At 41.0% G+C, this 17,185-nt stretch overlaps 1 protein-coding gene across 11 annotated transcripts in view; it reads right to left on the reverse strand.

Moving 5' to 3' along the window:
• The window catches only part of szt2 (SZT2 subunit of KICSTOR complex), a 165,600-nt gene that overhangs the window by 46,135 nt on the left and 102,280 nt on the right, over window positions 1–17,185 (reverse strand). For 8 of the 11 annotated variants that reach the window (XM_081606674.1, XM_081606677.1, XM_081606670.1 and 5 more), the window contains exons 50-56: window positions 16,136–16,315; window positions 6,278–6,469; window positions 5,755–5,954; window positions 5,424–5,590; window positions 3,595–3,692; window positions 3,320–3,452; window positions 1,115–1,242 (exon numbers count right to left, since the gene is read on the reverse strand). In XM_081606674.1, coding sequence (XP_081462800.1) covers window positions 1,115–1,242; window positions 3,320–3,452; window positions 3,595–3,692; window positions 5,424–5,590; window positions 5,755–5,954; window positions 6,278–6,469; window positions 16,136–16,315 — 1,098 coding nt within the window. The remainder of the gene's footprint in view (window positions 1–1,114; window positions 1,243–3,319; window positions 3,453–3,594; window positions 3,693–5,423; window positions 5,591–5,754; window positions 5,955–6,277; window positions 6,470–16,135; window positions 16,316–17,185) is intronic. The other 3 variants (XM_081606671.1, XM_081606673.1, XM_081606678.1) reach the window with 3 other exon arrangements.

Consider the following 17,185-nt stretch of genomic DNA (forward strand, 5'->3'; position numbering starts at 1 on the left):
GAGTGTTAGACTGCTGGCATTGACAGAGAAACAGCATCAGAGAGCAGGAGCAAGTACAGGATATTCAAAAGCTTTGGCACCAAACATGGCTTTGCACTTTCACACCACACAGGAGGCTAAAACAACAATATACTTCAGAAAGAAATTGATTTCAATTTACGCAGAAATTTACAAGACTCAGCTCCTTAGGAAATGTGGTAACAACTTTCTTTTTGGTCTGGCATTTTCATTATGGCAACACATTTTTTCCACACAGTATTATTACATGAAATCAAAAGAGTTTATTTTATTTTATTTTTTTTCCGTTAGACCAGGAAAGCTAAGAAGCTGTGATTCCTTCTTGGAGGAGTGGATTGGTTGAGACAATTCTCCCTATCAACCAATCGTTTTGCCTCTCCTGCTCTTAACTTTTTCATTTCATGAACATCTAAAATAATCCTACATGCATTCTGCTCTCCCTTCTCAAATTCCCAGTTGGTTGTGGCAAATGGCCACTTGTACTGAGCCAGGATCTGCTGGAGGTTTCTCCCTGTTGAATGGGAGTTTTTCCTCTCCACTGTCACCTCATGCATGATTTGTATGAGGAATTGCTGTATAGTCACAACACAAGCAATTGTCATTATGTGCTTGTCCAGGAGGAGTGAATGCTGCAGGTCAGTGGTTTAATGGAGCTACTCCATTTTCTTACCTACTTTCAATACCTAATCCAGCATACTGTACTGTTTCATAACTGGGATCAATTATAGTGCACATATATATAAATGAATTTAAATAATTTTTTGTAAAGTGCCTTGAGACAACATTGTTGTGAACTGGCTCTATATAAATAAGCTGAACTGAAGTGAACTGAGGAGATCATTGGTGAAGGTATGTTGAACTAAGGGTACATCTAAAATCCTGGACCTTGAGGTCTGGATTTGAAGATGCCTGCTATAATGTCAAAAATCTGTGATGCATCATCTGCATCAGACAGCAAATGGCTATTGAATTGAAGTGAAAGTTAAGTTGTTCAAGTAGTGCCTGTGATAAACCTCGCAGGCTCAGGCGGCTGGCAGCTCCATGTGTCACACAAGATGTCTGTTTTTTACACTGATAAATTCCAGCAGGTGGGTACCTTGCTCTGTGCAGCAGTGCCACTGGTAGAAATTTCGCCCAATGAGAATGAAGCTTCTTTTAGCGTCAGGAGAGTGGCTGCGGTGCTGGACAAGAGGGAATGGAAAAAACACATCTCCGCTGGGGCAGCTGTAAAAAGGTTGAAATACAGAGACAAACATTTATGTGGCATCTGAAACTGAGTGACATGTAAAATAAAATACTGCAGAACATAATGTAAAATTATTTTTGTAATGTTTTATCATCTCAGATGTAATTTAGACATATTCAAGAAATTAACACTTTATTGAAAATAAAAGAAAAGGTTTGTATTTGTACTAATCCCTCAAAAGAGTAAGAAAAGCATTTAGCATAGAAGTCTTGTGAAATGTTGTCTGTCATTAGCCAACATTTCCTTTTATTCACAAGGCAGAAGGACTATAAGGATGCTGATTGACATTCAGGCAGTGCACCGTGTGAATTTAGGCTGTTAAACTCCAAAAATTGATGTACTAAAAATCACATTTGAGGAGCAGCTGAACTCTAAGTGTGATTCTTTGCAAAATATGGTTAACAAGAACAAGGAGTGTCTAAAGGCTGAATTTTTGCAGAGAGCAAAACAACTTCAGGAAAACATGGACCCAGAGGTAAGTATTGTGATAAGAAGAATTGAACAAATGGAGGCTATACTGGACTGGGCTTGTGAGAAGGCCAGTACCAGATCTGAACCTGATCTGGTCGTGATTATCCCCAGGTTACTCTGTTCCTAGGGGGAAGGTATTCCAGCCCTGGTGAATGAGCTCCTCACAGTGAGACTATAATAGGAGTTGCTTCGAGGCAGTGGCAGTGTTCTTGCAGTTAAGAGGATCAAGGATAGAGGAAGACGCCCCAGTGTGATCAAACTGGAATTCGATTCTGTCCAGGTAAATATTAGCTTTATACGGAATAAACAGCTTCTTAGAAGCAATGTTAAGTATGAACATGCTCACATTCGCTTGACAAAGAGGCATACTGAATGGTTTATTGAGCTAAACTTTAAAACTTTATTGAATTAAATGCTCCTTATCTATTAGTTTTGCATCACGGGAAATAGCAAAGTGACCAAGGGTAGTCTGGAGGTGATGAGGTCTGTGGAAGAGCTGACGGTGACAACAGAGAGTCGTCACTGTTGTCTGAGGTGGGAAGTTCTCCAGCTTAGCCTTTAAGTTATACTCCATACACTCTTCCACACTGGAATATAAATGGATGGACTTAAATCAACTAGGAGCTCAGACAATCAACATTGATGAGTTTTAATTCAGACTTTATTTCACTTAATGAGATTCACCTAGCCGGAAAAAAAACATAATCGAATTTGGTAGTTACACCTGGTTTGGACATAACAGAAAGACACATTAGATCCAAAAGAGGTTCTGGAAAAACTTGGCCCAACCATTTCCCAAAAAGCGTGTTTTATCATATTTTCATTGTCTTTGCATATTCATTTTAAAGTTATTTACTGTCATCAGAAGTTAAGAGGATCTTCAGCATATAATTCATGGCTTTGCCAGAATCCGCAAATTCCTTACCCACCACTCTAAGATTAATACAAAGCAGAGCTGGGAATTGTAATCCGTAGCGAGAGTGGAGGAATTCAAAGATCTCTGTAAATGCAGCTCTGGTTCTGGCTTTGCTCGTAGTGGAACTGGGAAAATGCTGATCTGTTCTCCATTGAAGTGAAGAGGGGTATGGCTGCACGCATGGCGCAGTATCTCCACACACTCCTGATGGAAGCTTAACATTCATGACCCATGACCTGACACTCATTTTCCCTTTTGCCCAATTCCAGTGTGAGTGGTCAATCACAGTTTCTCTCAAGCTGGGGCAACTGGGCTAGTAGTTAAGTAATGTGTTTCAGGGACATCGAGGACTCTGATATTCCACCTCTTCATTTGTCCTTCCATATACTTGTATTTTTCTTTCAGTTCCACCAAATCCTTCTTCAAGCAGCTCATGGTGCTCTGGAGCAAAGTCACCTCATCGGGCCAGGTAGGTAGGCTTACAATTCTGCTTAAGGTTATTTTTTTTAGCTTAAACTTCTAATCAAAAGGTGTTAAACTTCCCAGCTCTAGCAATCAAAACACTATGACAAAAACTACTTTTAAAACCACAGCACCAAATCCCATTAGTAGTATGCTAATGAGAAATAGCTGATTCAGAATGCAACAATTTGGAGGAAACTACTGACCTCATCCTTTCAAATGATTTCACTGTTGTGTCACTGGCCAAAGAACTGACCAAATTGATGACTTCTGTCAAAATGGAAGGCAGCAGGAAGTTGGATGCAATTTCAGCCGTGCAATGTTGGATGGAGGGGCAGCCTTTTCACCAGCAGTTGTCATGCATTTTTAAAAAGAGAAACAGGAAGAGCTATGATAGGTCATTGAACAGAAAAACTGTCATTGTCACATACATTTCTGAAATCTCTTTTGATTTGGTGCTAGCACACAGACAGAAACTCACCAAGTCTGGCCATAAACGTGATCCAAGACTGGCAAGTATCTTGGTAGACAGGGTGTAAAGTGCCTGCATCTCCCTCTTCCAACTGAGACACCTGCCTCCTAAACAAACATAACAAGACCTCGCTTATTTGAAAAAATATTTTCAAGGTTTCCACAAGGCCAGTCACACAATGAAAATGTTGAACCTCATTAAACAAGGTTTCTGTTGGGTCAACAACAGTAAAATAATTTCAGGGATCTTCCTATGCTCTGAGCGCCGCAGCGCCATGTAGGAGGGAGAGTGGAGCTGTTTTCAGAGATCACTTCAGTAAGAAACAGGATATTTACCCCAGAGATAAACAGCTGGAACAGAGAAGGAAATTATATTCAGCTTCAGCATAGAGAACATTCAAAATATACAGAAACTTGTGTAATTTATTGTGCATTTAAAAAAATTAATGGCATTAAAATAATGTGAATTAACACAGGATTAATGCATTGAACTTAACAGACCTACTTCTTACACATGATTCAAGCTCATGTGCTGATTACTGGAAGCCACATTCAACCAGAAGTGGCTATTCCAATTGGACCAAGTAATGACGTATACCGTTTTTAATAAAACAAAGATTTTCTTTCCTCACTGTCTGACATTAAATCTGTTTTATTATTTCAAAGTCTTAGTTTAAATATACTAAGACCAATATGTCTATAAATAATCTGGGAAAGCCCACATGATGATGTCACGCGGCTTTGTAAACTTTTGATTTGTGGATAAATTTTAAGGCAAAACCTTTAACATGCTACTAGTGAGAAGTTTGTAAAATAACTCCCAAAACAACTTAGTCAGGTCATAGAGTAAAACAGAATTCAACAAAATACCATGACTGGCAAATTAATGGAAACTTTAGAATTTGAACAATTTAAACTAAACTATTTATATTACAGAAATGTTTACATTAAGTAAACATTTGATTTAAACTGTATTACCTGTTTCCAAAGTAACTAAGAATTACAATAGTTTATTTACCACAGCTGAAAGAGTCTGTGACACGATACAACTTTTCATTCTGTGTGCACAAAAGCTTTTAATGATGAATATTTTTCTGACTGTTATAATACCACGGCACTGAAGTGTCTGAATTTTCATCTTTAGTAACTGAGCCGCTGCCATTTAGCTAAATAATAAGGGAAAATCAAAACGTTAACAACTGTGACAAATTTCAGCAAAGATTTGAGTGATTCATCTGTGGTTTTGTAGATAGAGTGATGAAGAAGAAGGAGCTGGTTCTAATAAAGGACTGCAACCCAATTTATTTGAGCCATATTGTTCAGGGAGCAACAATGATTTTTTTTTTCTGCTGACTTGTTTTAAAAACAACAAAGTATTGTTGCTTTGTTGTTTTGGATCATTTGGGTGAAATGTAAGTGTAAGATTTTTTTTAAAGCATAAATTTGTGTCTTGTATTTAAGAATTTGAAAAAGTGAAGCTTGCTATTTTGCATTTGTGAAATATTGAAAAAAAAATTACATTTACAAAACTCCGATAGGATCTTTCTCTGCAACTTCAACTTCTCAGTTACATGACACAAATACCTTTGCACCAAAAGTACCTTCATATCCCACCACCAGATATCCAGTTGGCACAGCACAGAGCTAATTTTAGAAGTATTTTGAAACCGCTATTAATTAGCTTTTGTGCTGTGGAACTAAAGACAGAACTGTCACATCGTGGTTTAACTGTCTCTAGATGAAACCTTGTTTTGCAGAAGCTTTACTTTGTGGGCCCTAAAGGCTGGAGCCTAAAATATGACATGATGAAGACCTTATCAGAAGTTTCAGCCACACCACCTTTGAGCTTGCTCAAGCTCCACAGCCACAGCTCTCTCCTGACTCCACTGCTGCTTTACGTTCTCCGTCTTGTGTCTTCGCCGTGCTGCTCTGCCCTCTTCTCCCTTTTCTTGAACAATGTCATCAGTTGTCTTGGGGCTCCCAAGCTCTGCTGAGTCGGGTTTACTCTTATGTAAGAAAAAGATTAGGTCTGTTTACAGATAGACTATACAAATTAGTATAGTACTTTCAAACACAAAAGTACTAATTAAATAAGTTTATATTGAAGAAGCCATGTAATTATTGAAAGAACAGCTCTGTAATAAAAGTCTTTGATGTTTGACAAACTGACCAGAATATCCCAAAAGCTCCGGCGTGAGCTTTTATTAGTAGGAGTAGTAGATTCTGGTGTGCTGGTCCCCATCACCGGGTTGACACCTGCTGAATGGATTAAGGTGATTGGAGAAGGGCCGCTTTTAAAGATCCGTGAGCCACTACGTTGCCTGGGGCTGTCCTTCTTTTCTTTCACCTCAGACAGAGATGTGTCTTGTCCTGAAAACAGATTTCACAATAATACAAAGTCAAACAAAAGTTTGTGAACATTTGCTAATACTAGAAATCAATAAATCAGTCCACTCTAAACAAGTTTTTTTCCATGATAAAACTGGCAAGCAACGTTTATTCCTTTCTGCAAGCTGTAAAATGCAAAGGTATTATATTAATTTGTGATGCCTCTTTAAAAAGTCAGAGGGAATCTCAGGATTTGTGATGGTTTTACATAATACTTGTAATACACTGCAGAAAAGTTTGCAGGATTAAAGTTTTATGGTAGGCATTAAAAAAATGTTAACTAATATTTTTCAAGATAGTGTTACCTTTAGTTCCTTCTCTCTGACCTCTGTCTGAGCTCGCTGTGACACCAAGACAAAGAGGATTTCGCAAGACTCTCAGTTCCATGATGGCATCACAGAGTGCATGGCGCAGCGCCCCTTGCAGTTTATCACTCAGCTGTAAGGGGCTGATGTTCCCTTGTTCCCAAATATCAAAGCGCACGTTTAGTTGGGCTGCTGAGAGAGATCAAACAGAAATATGGTAACTGACTTTCAAATAAAAAAAGCAAAACATTTGAGTATTATAAACCTAAGTATAAAATTCCAGAAGAAAGTTTAAAGCGGCCTGTGGCTTTCTGCGTGTCATTCGAACCCGATTCAGTGGATCTGTTGCCAAGTTAGATTCTTGCTCTGTGTGGTGCAGCTAAAAATGTCACCACATTATTTTGGTTGTTTTATAATTTTGAAATATTTTCATAATATTTGTTCTATTTTTATTTTACAAAAATGAACAAATTATGTTTTATTTGCATTTCGGCATATTAATCTGCCAGCATTTACTACTTTCCTGAGGTTGGGATAGGAGCAGTAGTTGCGAAGCGGAACCTTTGTTTGGGGGCAGTTGCTTCCGGGTTGGTTTTGGGGCGGACTCTCCTGTTTGCCTCAGACGCAATCTGGATGGTAATGGCAGCGCTTCGGTTGTTATTGCTAAATCCTGTTTTATTCTTCTTCTTCAGGGTAGTACACAGTGAAAACACACCAAAGCTACTCTGTAAGATGTTAACCTCTTTAACTTTGGGAACTTTAACTGCTGGCTAGACCCCAAATTAGATTGTTCCTTTTCTAAATCAGTCAAACCCTCTCCAGCAGCCAAAACTATTCAATCCTTTTTGCAGGAGTTTGCAGTGTCAGACACATGGCATTTTCTTAATCCTTTGATTGAATTGTGCATTACACATTTACTTGTATTGATCTTTTTCTAATCGACAATAGACTGCTGTCATTATTATTACGTTGTAGATATAATGCTATAACTATTTCTGATCATGCTCTGCTTCTAAAGGACATTAAACTAAAAAAAACTTGTCTGAACGCCCTTGATGGTGTCTAAACACACATCTTTTCTCAGTGAACAGCTTCACAAACTATATTTCAAAACAGATAGATTTCTTTTTGTCTATTACCGTATTTTCCGCACTATAAGGCGCACCAGATTACAAGGCACACCTTCAATAAATGGCCTATTTTAAAACTTTTTTCATATATAAGGTGCATAGAATAGACACTACAGTAGAGGCTGGAGTTGCGTTATGCATCCACTAGATGGAGCTGCAATAAAGGGAATGTCAACAAGACAGTCCGACTCCGGTCGGAGAGGAGAGCCTTCCGCGACTGGTCTGGGGCGTGGCCGGACGATGGAGAACGTGGTGCTAAATGACCTGCAGACGACCGGATTCTACACGGTCGGTAGGTAGATAGGTTAGTCAAACTTTATTAATAGATTACAAACCAGCGTTCTGACAACTATCCCAGCATGCACCGCGCGCTTCTTCTTCTACGGGCGAAAGTGAAGTCGGCGGCTGCTTATCATAGTTGCTAGACCTGTTGTGGCTCAATATTGGTCCATATATAAGGCGCACCGGATTATAAGGCGCACTGTCGGCTTTTGAGGAAATTGAAGGTTTTTAGGTGCACCTTATAGTGCGGAAAATACGGCAATAAAACCCCACGGGTCTCTGCTGCTTTATTCTGGGAATCACTGAAAGTTTTTGTCAGGAGGAGAAATAATCTCTTATATTCGTTATGAGAAAAAATTAAGAAATGAAAAATTGTTTAAACTTAGGCAGAAAATCTCACAGCTTGGTAATATGTATGCAACCTTTAGTTCCCCAAATATTTATAAAGAACACATTATTGCAGTTTGAATTTGATATACTCATGACCCACTATACTACAGAAGCCATGCTACAATCGAGTGCACAATTTTTTTAACACTGTGATAAAGCCAGCAAATTACTGGCACATCAACTTCAACAGACATCGGCCTCAAGGCAAGTTCCTTAAGTTCAAACAGACACAACCATGACAATGGACCCACTTCAAATCAACCTCACTTTTTAGAAATTTTATAAAGTATTTATTTATTTGAATTTACACCCTTAGTTGCAGAACTTGACAATTTCTTTGCTAATTTGGATATTCCTACGATTGAACAGCTCACTGTACTAACCTGGGGAAACCCATAACGCCATTGGAACTTAATGCAGCAAATGCAGTCTCTCCCCTGGTAGGTATGCCTCAAAGTTCTACAAAAGATTTTGGGATAAACTGTCACCCTTATTATTAAATGTGTGCAATGAAGCCTTTGCTTTGGGGATTTTGCCCCAGACTTTTGGTCAGGCCACCATCTCCCTTCTTGTGAAAAAAGATAAAGATCCTCTTTCCTGTTCATCCTACCACCTCAAAAGCCTTTTAAATGTAGATTTGAAACTGCTGTCCAAAGTTCTTGCTATGAGTCTTGAAGCGGTCCTACCTGCTGTAATTCACCCAACCAGATTGGATTTATCCAAAATAGACACTCCTTCTTTAACATTAGGCGACTTTTAAAAATGATTTACAACTCACCATCTACAAGTACTCAGGAAGCCTTGATCTCTCTTGATGGTGAAAAGGCATTTCACCAAGTTGAGTGGAAATATTTATTTTATGTTAAAAAATTTGGTTTCGGGTGACACTTTTTTCATGGATAAAACTGCTTTACTCTAATTCACAGGCGTCAGTCATGACCAACAACACTCAATCAAAATATTCCTCCCTTTATCGCTCAGAGACAGAGATGTCCATTGAGTCCTCTTCTACTCGTGATTCCCATTGAATTGCTTGCTACTGCACTCCGTTCTAACCCAAACATTGTAGGCATACAAAGATATGGTCTTGAAGCTAAAGTCTCACTTTATGCTGACGATTTACTTCAGTATGTTTCCGACCTCCAAACATCTATTTCTATTGTTCTGCGTTTGCTCTCAAACTTTGGCCAGTTATCTGGATACGAGCTAAATTTAGGTAAGAGTGAACTAACTACCTAAACTGTTTCCCATCAGTTTAACAACCAAATCCCTTCTCCTGCATACCTTCCCCTTTAAAAGGTCTAATAGCTCTACATATCTTGGAATTAAACTTACATATAAAATTGAAGACCTTTTTAAGGCCAACCTTTTTCCCTTGCTATTGAAACTGAAAGAAGATTTTGAGCATTGGTCCTTGCTTGTCTCGTCTTTGGTAGCCTGCATTAACTGCTTCAAAATGAATGTTCTTCCGCGTTTTTTATATTTATTTCAATGTGTTCCAATCATCCTTACTAATTCCTTCTTTAAGCAGTTAGATGGTCTTATTCTGACTTTCTTTGGAAAGGGAAGACTCCGAGGCTGTCTGGGCAATACTTACAAGGACTTAAATCACTTGAGTGGATGGCCAATTACCCAATTTCAGGTACTACTATTGGGCTATTAGAGATTTTAAAGCCTGGCTTAATTGTGGAGCCCCCTCTCCCAACGACTGGCTAGTTATGGAGACAAATTCTGTAAAACTTGTGTCTCTTATGGAACTGCTATATTCACCAATTCAATCTTCCACCATTGCATATACAAAAAATAAAATATATAAAACTTCTCTTAAGATCTGGATACAATTAGAGCAGGGATGTCAAAGTCAAATACACAGAGGGCCAAAAAAACAAATTTGCTACAAGCCGAGGGCCGGACTGGTTTAATGTTTATTAAAACATATTGAAATGATTGCACATAGCCTATTGAACCAAGACCTAACACAGTGTATATTATTTAACGATTAAATGAATAAAGCAATATTTTGTTATGACTCTGTCAGTAACTTCAAGGGAAAACATTTTTCAAGAGGCAAACAGCAACAAATTTAATTGTTTTTAAAAACAAAATATGTTTCTTAATATCAAGATAAATGCATAAATCAAAGTGCATGCATTATAAACTGAAAATGCATTACTGTGCTGCTCTATGATCCTACCGATCACTGCTTTCAAATAGTAAAGTAAAAAAATAAATCAAATCAGTTGTATTCTTTCTCATGGCTCTTATCTGCAATTTTACCTGAATCCATTCAACTGAAAAATAAATAAAATAAAATAAAATACAAAATATATGGCACACAGACAAAACAATACTTCATTCAAAGAAAAATCACGTTTTGTAGAAACAAATGTAAAAATTTAACTGAAACTTATAAACTGAAAATACGTTACTGCTCTGTGATGCTCACTTATCTGAGGCTGAGCCTGATACTTGGAGGTGTCTCATCTTTTGTACAAGTTCATCAATGTTCGGGGTGAGGCTCTGAGCTGATGAATAATGAAGCCGTTTGGGCGCGCTGTAGTCACTTCGCGGGCTACCGTTGCATTATGGGAAATGTAGTGTTTGCAGGCAAAACACGAGCGGGCGGCTCTGGCTTGCGGGCCGGTTCTCATAGTAATTAAATATCATTCAGGGGGCCATAGATAATTGATTTGCGGGCCGGATGTGGCCCGCGGGCCTTGACTTTGACATATGTGAATTAGAGCATCAATTTGGCCTACAGGCTTTATGTCCTCATACACCTTTTGCAGTAAATCATATCTTTATTCCCTTCCTTGTGGACAAAACCTTTATGACTTGGTTTAATATTGGCACACAGACCTTTAAGAACTTATTCATTGATAATGTCTTAGCCAGTTTTGCACAACTATCAGATAGATTTGCTCTTCCATTGCATCACTTTTTTATTTATCTACAAATTTGAAGCTTCATTCGCAGTAATTTCCCCACTTTCCCCCATCTGCAGGTAGACTGATCTGGACGTCCTGCTTTTGTTCACTACCAGGCTAAAAGGCTCCATTTCGATTCTGTATAATTTAATCGCCTCTATGCGTTTGAGATCTTTAAACTTGGTTAGGAGTCTTTGGGAGCAGGATATTGGGGGGAACTTATCAGATGAGCTCTTGTCATGTATTTTGGCGCGATAAGCAAGTCCTCAATTTACGCTAGGCACTGTCTTACTCAGTGCAAACTGGTGCATAGTGTGTATAATACCAAATCCTATCTCTCTAAAATGTATAGTTATGACTCTTCAGCATGACCCAGATTCCAACAGTGCCCTGAAAATATCATCAAAAGGTTTTGGCTGTGCATCCGACTCAATACCTTTTGGATGGAGATTTTTTTTCTGCTACGTTGAATGTGGTTGGGAGGAAAATTGACCCGAATCCCGAGTGCTTTGCTTGAGTTTTTTTTCTGGAAGGCCCCCCCTTGACTCCATCTCAGGGAAGTGCTCTGGCTTTTATGACCATCATTGCTAGGAGTTTGAGACATGTGTTATTTGGAATCCACTACAACTGCTTTCAAGACAAACTAACTTTCCCTCTATAGCATATTAGCTACGTTTAGTATTTGTTTACTTTTTTTATCTCCTTATTTATTCATATTTACATATATTTTCTTTTTTCCTGGAGGTGCCCTCTATTTTCCTTCTTGTTTCTCTTTCCTTGTTGCATATGTACATAATTAACTCGATGGAAATGGCAACACTGACATGTGTCATTTGAAAATGTGGTGGTTCCATTTCATCCCTGCTGACTAGAGGTGGTGCTTCAAGCACTGAATGATCATTCTTGTACATGTGATGGTCGAGTGCTAATGACAACAAAGTCACCTGTGACCTGCCGGTGTTCTCGGTGTGGAACATGACACACGGCACTCAATCCCTTTTGTTCTTCTCGCACTCAGGTGTGTTGAGTACAGGTGTGTGGTTGTGTGAAGCTGGTTGCTTATGTGTGTATCTGCAACCCAGTGAAGGCATGGGCACTGAACCAAGAAATCTGCATGTTGCTGGTCCAGGGAGCTATAGTGCCTGTGGACCCCCTGCTGGACCCAGAGGACTTTAATTCCCTGTATTTTCTGGTTCCGAAGAACACCAGGGGTGTATGTCCAGTCTTGGACCTGAGGGGCCTGAATGTGTACTTTTTGTATGCTGACCACCAAGGAAGTGTTGCAGGCACATTCCCCGAGCGATTGGTCCATAGACCTCAGGGAAGCTTATTTTCATGTTCCAATCTCTGCGCCTCATTGGCAGTTTCTTTATTTTGCTTTTCAAGGGAGGCACTTCCAGTTCAGGGCCCTTGGAACTGCTGTCATAGCAGCCCCTCCAGATGTGGTTGAACAGTTTGAATCTGGACCCCACACGAAACACTCATCGTCTCAGAAGATTTTGAGTGGGGCCTCAGTGTCTTCAGTCTCTGTCTCAGTGGAGCATGAGGTTGTTCATGACAACAGAGGTCCTGCTCTGTTCCTTTTCATGTTGACAGAAGGTTGTACTTACGGATGCATCCTGGCAGGGTCAAATGGCACAGGGAATATGGTCCCAGCGGCAGAGCAGGGAACACATCAATATCCTGGAATTAAGGGCTGTGCTTCTGGCTCTTCAGAGCTTTCTTCTGCACTTGCAGGGCAAGCATGTGATGGTGAGGTCAGACAACACCACTGTGGTTTTTCACATCCACCACCGGGGGTGGGGGTTACAGGTCAAGGAAAATGCTGTGCTTGACTCAATAGCTTTGGATCTGGACAGCTCCATACTCGGCCAGTCTCAGGGCAGCCTACATCCCACAGCCACAGAACATACTAGCAGATTTTCTGTCCCATCAGAAGCCGCTTCCAGGAGAGTGGAACTTCATACAGAAGTGGTGGAGTGCATCTGAAAGGTCTTTGGCAAGGCGAACATGGACCTCTTTGCCTCAAGGGATGCAGTTCACTATCCCCTTTGGTTCTCCTTGGACGACACCAGCCCTCTGGGTCACAATGCGCTAGCACACAACTAGCTCCGGACCCTCCTTAATGCCTTTCCACCATTCAGTGTACTTTTTCAGACTTTCCTGAGGGTTTGTCAGGAAGGGCACAGGGTTCTGTTGGTAGCCCCCTTCTGGCCAGCGAGGACTTAGTTTTTCCTCTACTGCACAAGCTCAGTTTGTGCAGTAGACATTATAGGATATTGTAGGACTGGAGGGGCCATCCTACAATGGCTAATGCCCATGCATTAGCCATTGTAGGATGTACAATGGCTAAATCATGGGCGCCGTCCACATGAGCTGACTATGCAACCTGGTGCTGTGATAAAGGGCAGGACCCAGTGCAGTGTTCAGACTGACATACTGACTTTCCTGCAGGCATTACAGGATTAGGGATGGTCTCCATCTACCTTGAAAGTGTATGTGGCTGCTATTTCCTGTTGGCATGTTGGGCTGAATGGTTGTTTGGTGGGCAACCATTCAGCCCACCTGTACCGTTTTTGAGAGGTGCTAGGCATTTGCACCCACCCAACTACCTGGTGGCACCGGCATGGGACCTTTCCCTGGTACTTGAGACTTTTTGGTCCCTCCCTTTTGAGCCCTTGGCAAATAGAAGGGACCGACTGGGAGAGTCTCACTTAAGACAGTGTTCCTTTTGGCGATGGTTTTCACAAAGCCTCTGGGGTAATTGCACACACGCTTTGCTGAGCCCTGATAGCTGAGCGCTGCTGCCGGTGGAATCCTGATGGCTCAGGTGTTTCACTGTGGCCTGATGTGGCATTTATTCCGAAGGTGTCATTGGCAGCATGCAGTACCGAGCCGCTTCATCTTGCCCAGTTTGACTCCGGAGGCTCCTTTGAACCACTGTAGCCTGTTCGTGCTCTTGAGGCATATATCAATGTCATGGCATCTTTCCAAAAGACAAATAGCCTTTTTGTTTGCTTCGTCGGCTCACGGAAATATCAGGCACTTTCTAAGCAGCTGGGTTGCGGATTTGATCACCAAGGCTTATGCCTTGCAGGACCGGCCACTGCTGGCGGGAGTGAAGTGCCACTCTATGAGGGGCAGTCAATCTCGTTTGGTGCCATGACTGGGGTGCTGTTGGACGTTATATGCCGTGCAGCCTCCTGGATATCACCTAGTACCTTTGCTCGGTTTTACAGGATGAATGTGGCTGTGCCCCATCCCCTTCAAGGAATTCTGGAGCAGCATACCTTACCATCACATTAGGTGATGGTAACCCACTACATCTGGGCAAGATGTAGTGGTTGTCCCTTGGATGTTGCAGATTCCTTGTGACCTTGTTGGCATACGTCATCCAGTGCTTAAAGCACCGCCTCTGGTGGTCAGTAGGGATGAAACAGAACGAAAGTTACTACAATAACTACAGTTCTATGAATCCCGGATGAACACCAGAGAGCTTGGTCCCTTGGAATCCTTGCTTCTTACGAGAAGGTTGAGGGATTGTGCGTGACCATATAGAGTCACGTGGGTCCCCGGCAGGTCACAAGTGACTTTGTTGTCATTAGATCTCAACCTGCACATGCGCAAGAATGATCATTCAGTGCTTGAATGACCGCCTGTGGCAGTCATCCGGGATTCATAGAACTGTAGTTACAATAGTAGCTTTCATTATCTTATTTATATATATATATATATATATATATATATATATATATATATATATATATATATATAAACAATATAAACAGTCAAATACCTCCAACGAATAAGGCAAGTCCTGAGAAGCCAGCTCAATGGCAAGAACAAGATCCGTGCAATAAACAGCTATGCCTTACCAGTAATCAGATACCCTGCAGGAATAATTAGCTGGCCAAAGGAGGAGATAAAGACCACGGATGTTAAGACTCTGAAGCTACTAACCATGCATGGAGGGTTCCACCCCAAATCCAGCACCCTGAGACTGAACACAAGCCGTAAGGAAGGAGGCAGAGGACTAGTGAGTGTGAGAACCACTGTCCAGGATGAAACATCCAAGATCCATAAATACATCAAGGACAAAGCTTCAACAGATGATGTGTTCAGCGAATGTCTCAGACAATGGGGAACAGAGGATGAGGTGCTGGAGGTACCGTCATGGGAGGACAAGCCCCTACATGGGATGTACCACCGACAAATAACTGAAGTGGCTGATATCAGGAAATCCTACCAATGGCTGGAAAAAGCTGGACTCAAGGACAGCACAGAGGCTCTCATCCTGGCTGCACAGGAACAGGCCCTAAACACCAGAGCAATAGAGGCTCAGATCTACCACACCAGACAAGACCCAAGGTGTAGGTGGTGCAAGGAGGCCCCTGAGACAGTCCAGCACATAACAGCAGGGTGCAAGATGCTGGCAGGGAAAGCGTACATGGAACGACATAACCAAGTGGCGGGCATAGTGTACAGAAACATCTGTGCAGAATATGGACTGGAAGCCCTGAGATCAAAGTGGGGAACACCCTCAGAGGTGGTGGAGAATGACCGAGCTAAGATCCTGTGGGACTTCCAGATCCAGACAGACAAGATGGTAATGGAGAACCAACCGGACATTGTGGTGGTGGATAAACAACAGAGGAAAGCCGTTGTGGTGGATGTAGTAATACCAAGTGACTACAACATCAGGAAAAAGGAGCAGGAGAAACTGGAGAAGTACCAGGGCCTCAGGGAGGAACTGGAAAAGGCCTGGAAGGTGAAGACCACAGTGGTGCCTGTGGTCATCGGGGCCCTCGGGGCAGTCACCCCCAAACTGGAGCAGTGGCTAAAACAGATTCCAGGAACAACATCAGACATCTCAGTCCAGAAATGTGCAGTTCTAGGCACAGCCAAGATACTGGAGTAACCCTCAAGCTCTCAGGCCTCTGGTAGAGGACCCGAGCTCAGAGGATGAAAGAGAGAGAGAGAGAGAGAGAGAGAGAGATCACCCGCGGAGGGTGAGAAGGGAATAAAAATAAAAAAAAGACTGTACAATTTGTTAAAAACCAAATAAAGTTTTGGGGGAAACGACGTCCCAGAGCTCTACCCAAACATAAGCCAATCTGTGTGTCTATTACCTGAAGTTTGGTTTATGTTGATGGCTTCCGCTTTAATCACAGTTGTCAGCTCCTCAAAATGTTCTGGGTGAAGAGGGATGGAGCAGGGCTCATATTTTAGAATAGAAGAACAGTCATGAGCTGCAACCCTAAAGGGGCAACCTTGAGCATCTACAAATGAAAGAGCAATGCAGGCAATGCCTGAAAGACAAGACAAAAAATGGCATTATTAATTCCTTTATTAATAAAAATGTATAATGTATGGACAATCAACTATAAAAACATATTTCAGGAATAGAATTGGATTGTTTATGGAATAGTATAAGAATAGAATAAAATGTACTATATTGATCCCCAAGGGGAAATTGCTTATTAGTTGACAGGCTACTCCACCCAATATGTTAAATATTAATAATGCAAATATAACCATAAGAGTTCACATTTATTAAATATATATATAAGAGTGATGCAAGTAATTCAATATGACTGAATATAAATAAATAAATATGCATGCATATATGTTGATGTATAAACAGCCTATAAATGAGTGCAGAGAAAAGTAGATTTAAGTTACTCATAGTTGGCTATGGTAAAGTTGAATGGCTGCAGGCAGAAATAATTTTCTGTGTTGCTCTGTGGTTCACTTTGGTAAAACGAGTCTCTGGATGAAGGTGCTTCTCTATCCAGGCACCATGTCATGAAGTAGATGAAATTTGTTGTGAAAGATGACCTGCATCTTGGACAGGGATCCTTCTCTCTGACAGAGTCTAGCTCCACTCCAATGACATCCCTGGCTTTGTGGATTAGTTTTCACAACCATCTCTATAAACCATAGAGATAATTGTGCGTGAAAATCCCAGTAGATCAGCAGTTTCTGAAATACTCAATGCAGCCCATCTGGCACCAACAAGCATGCCACGCTTAAAGTCACCTTTCTTCTGAATTCTGATGCTCAGTTGGAACTGCAGCAGATCGTCTTGACCATGTCTACATGCCTAAATGCGTGGAGTTGCTGCCATGTGATTGGCTGATTCAACATTTGTGTAAATGAGCAGTTTTACAGGTGTATCT

Source organism: Poecilia reticulata, chromosome 4 (genome assembly GCF_904066995.2).
Source record: "Poecilia reticulata chromosome 4, P_reticulata-male-v2, whole genome shotgun sequence".
Lineage (NCBI taxonomy): Eukaryota > Metazoa > Chordata > Actinopteri > Cyprinodontiformes > Poeciliidae > Poecilia > Poecilia reticulata.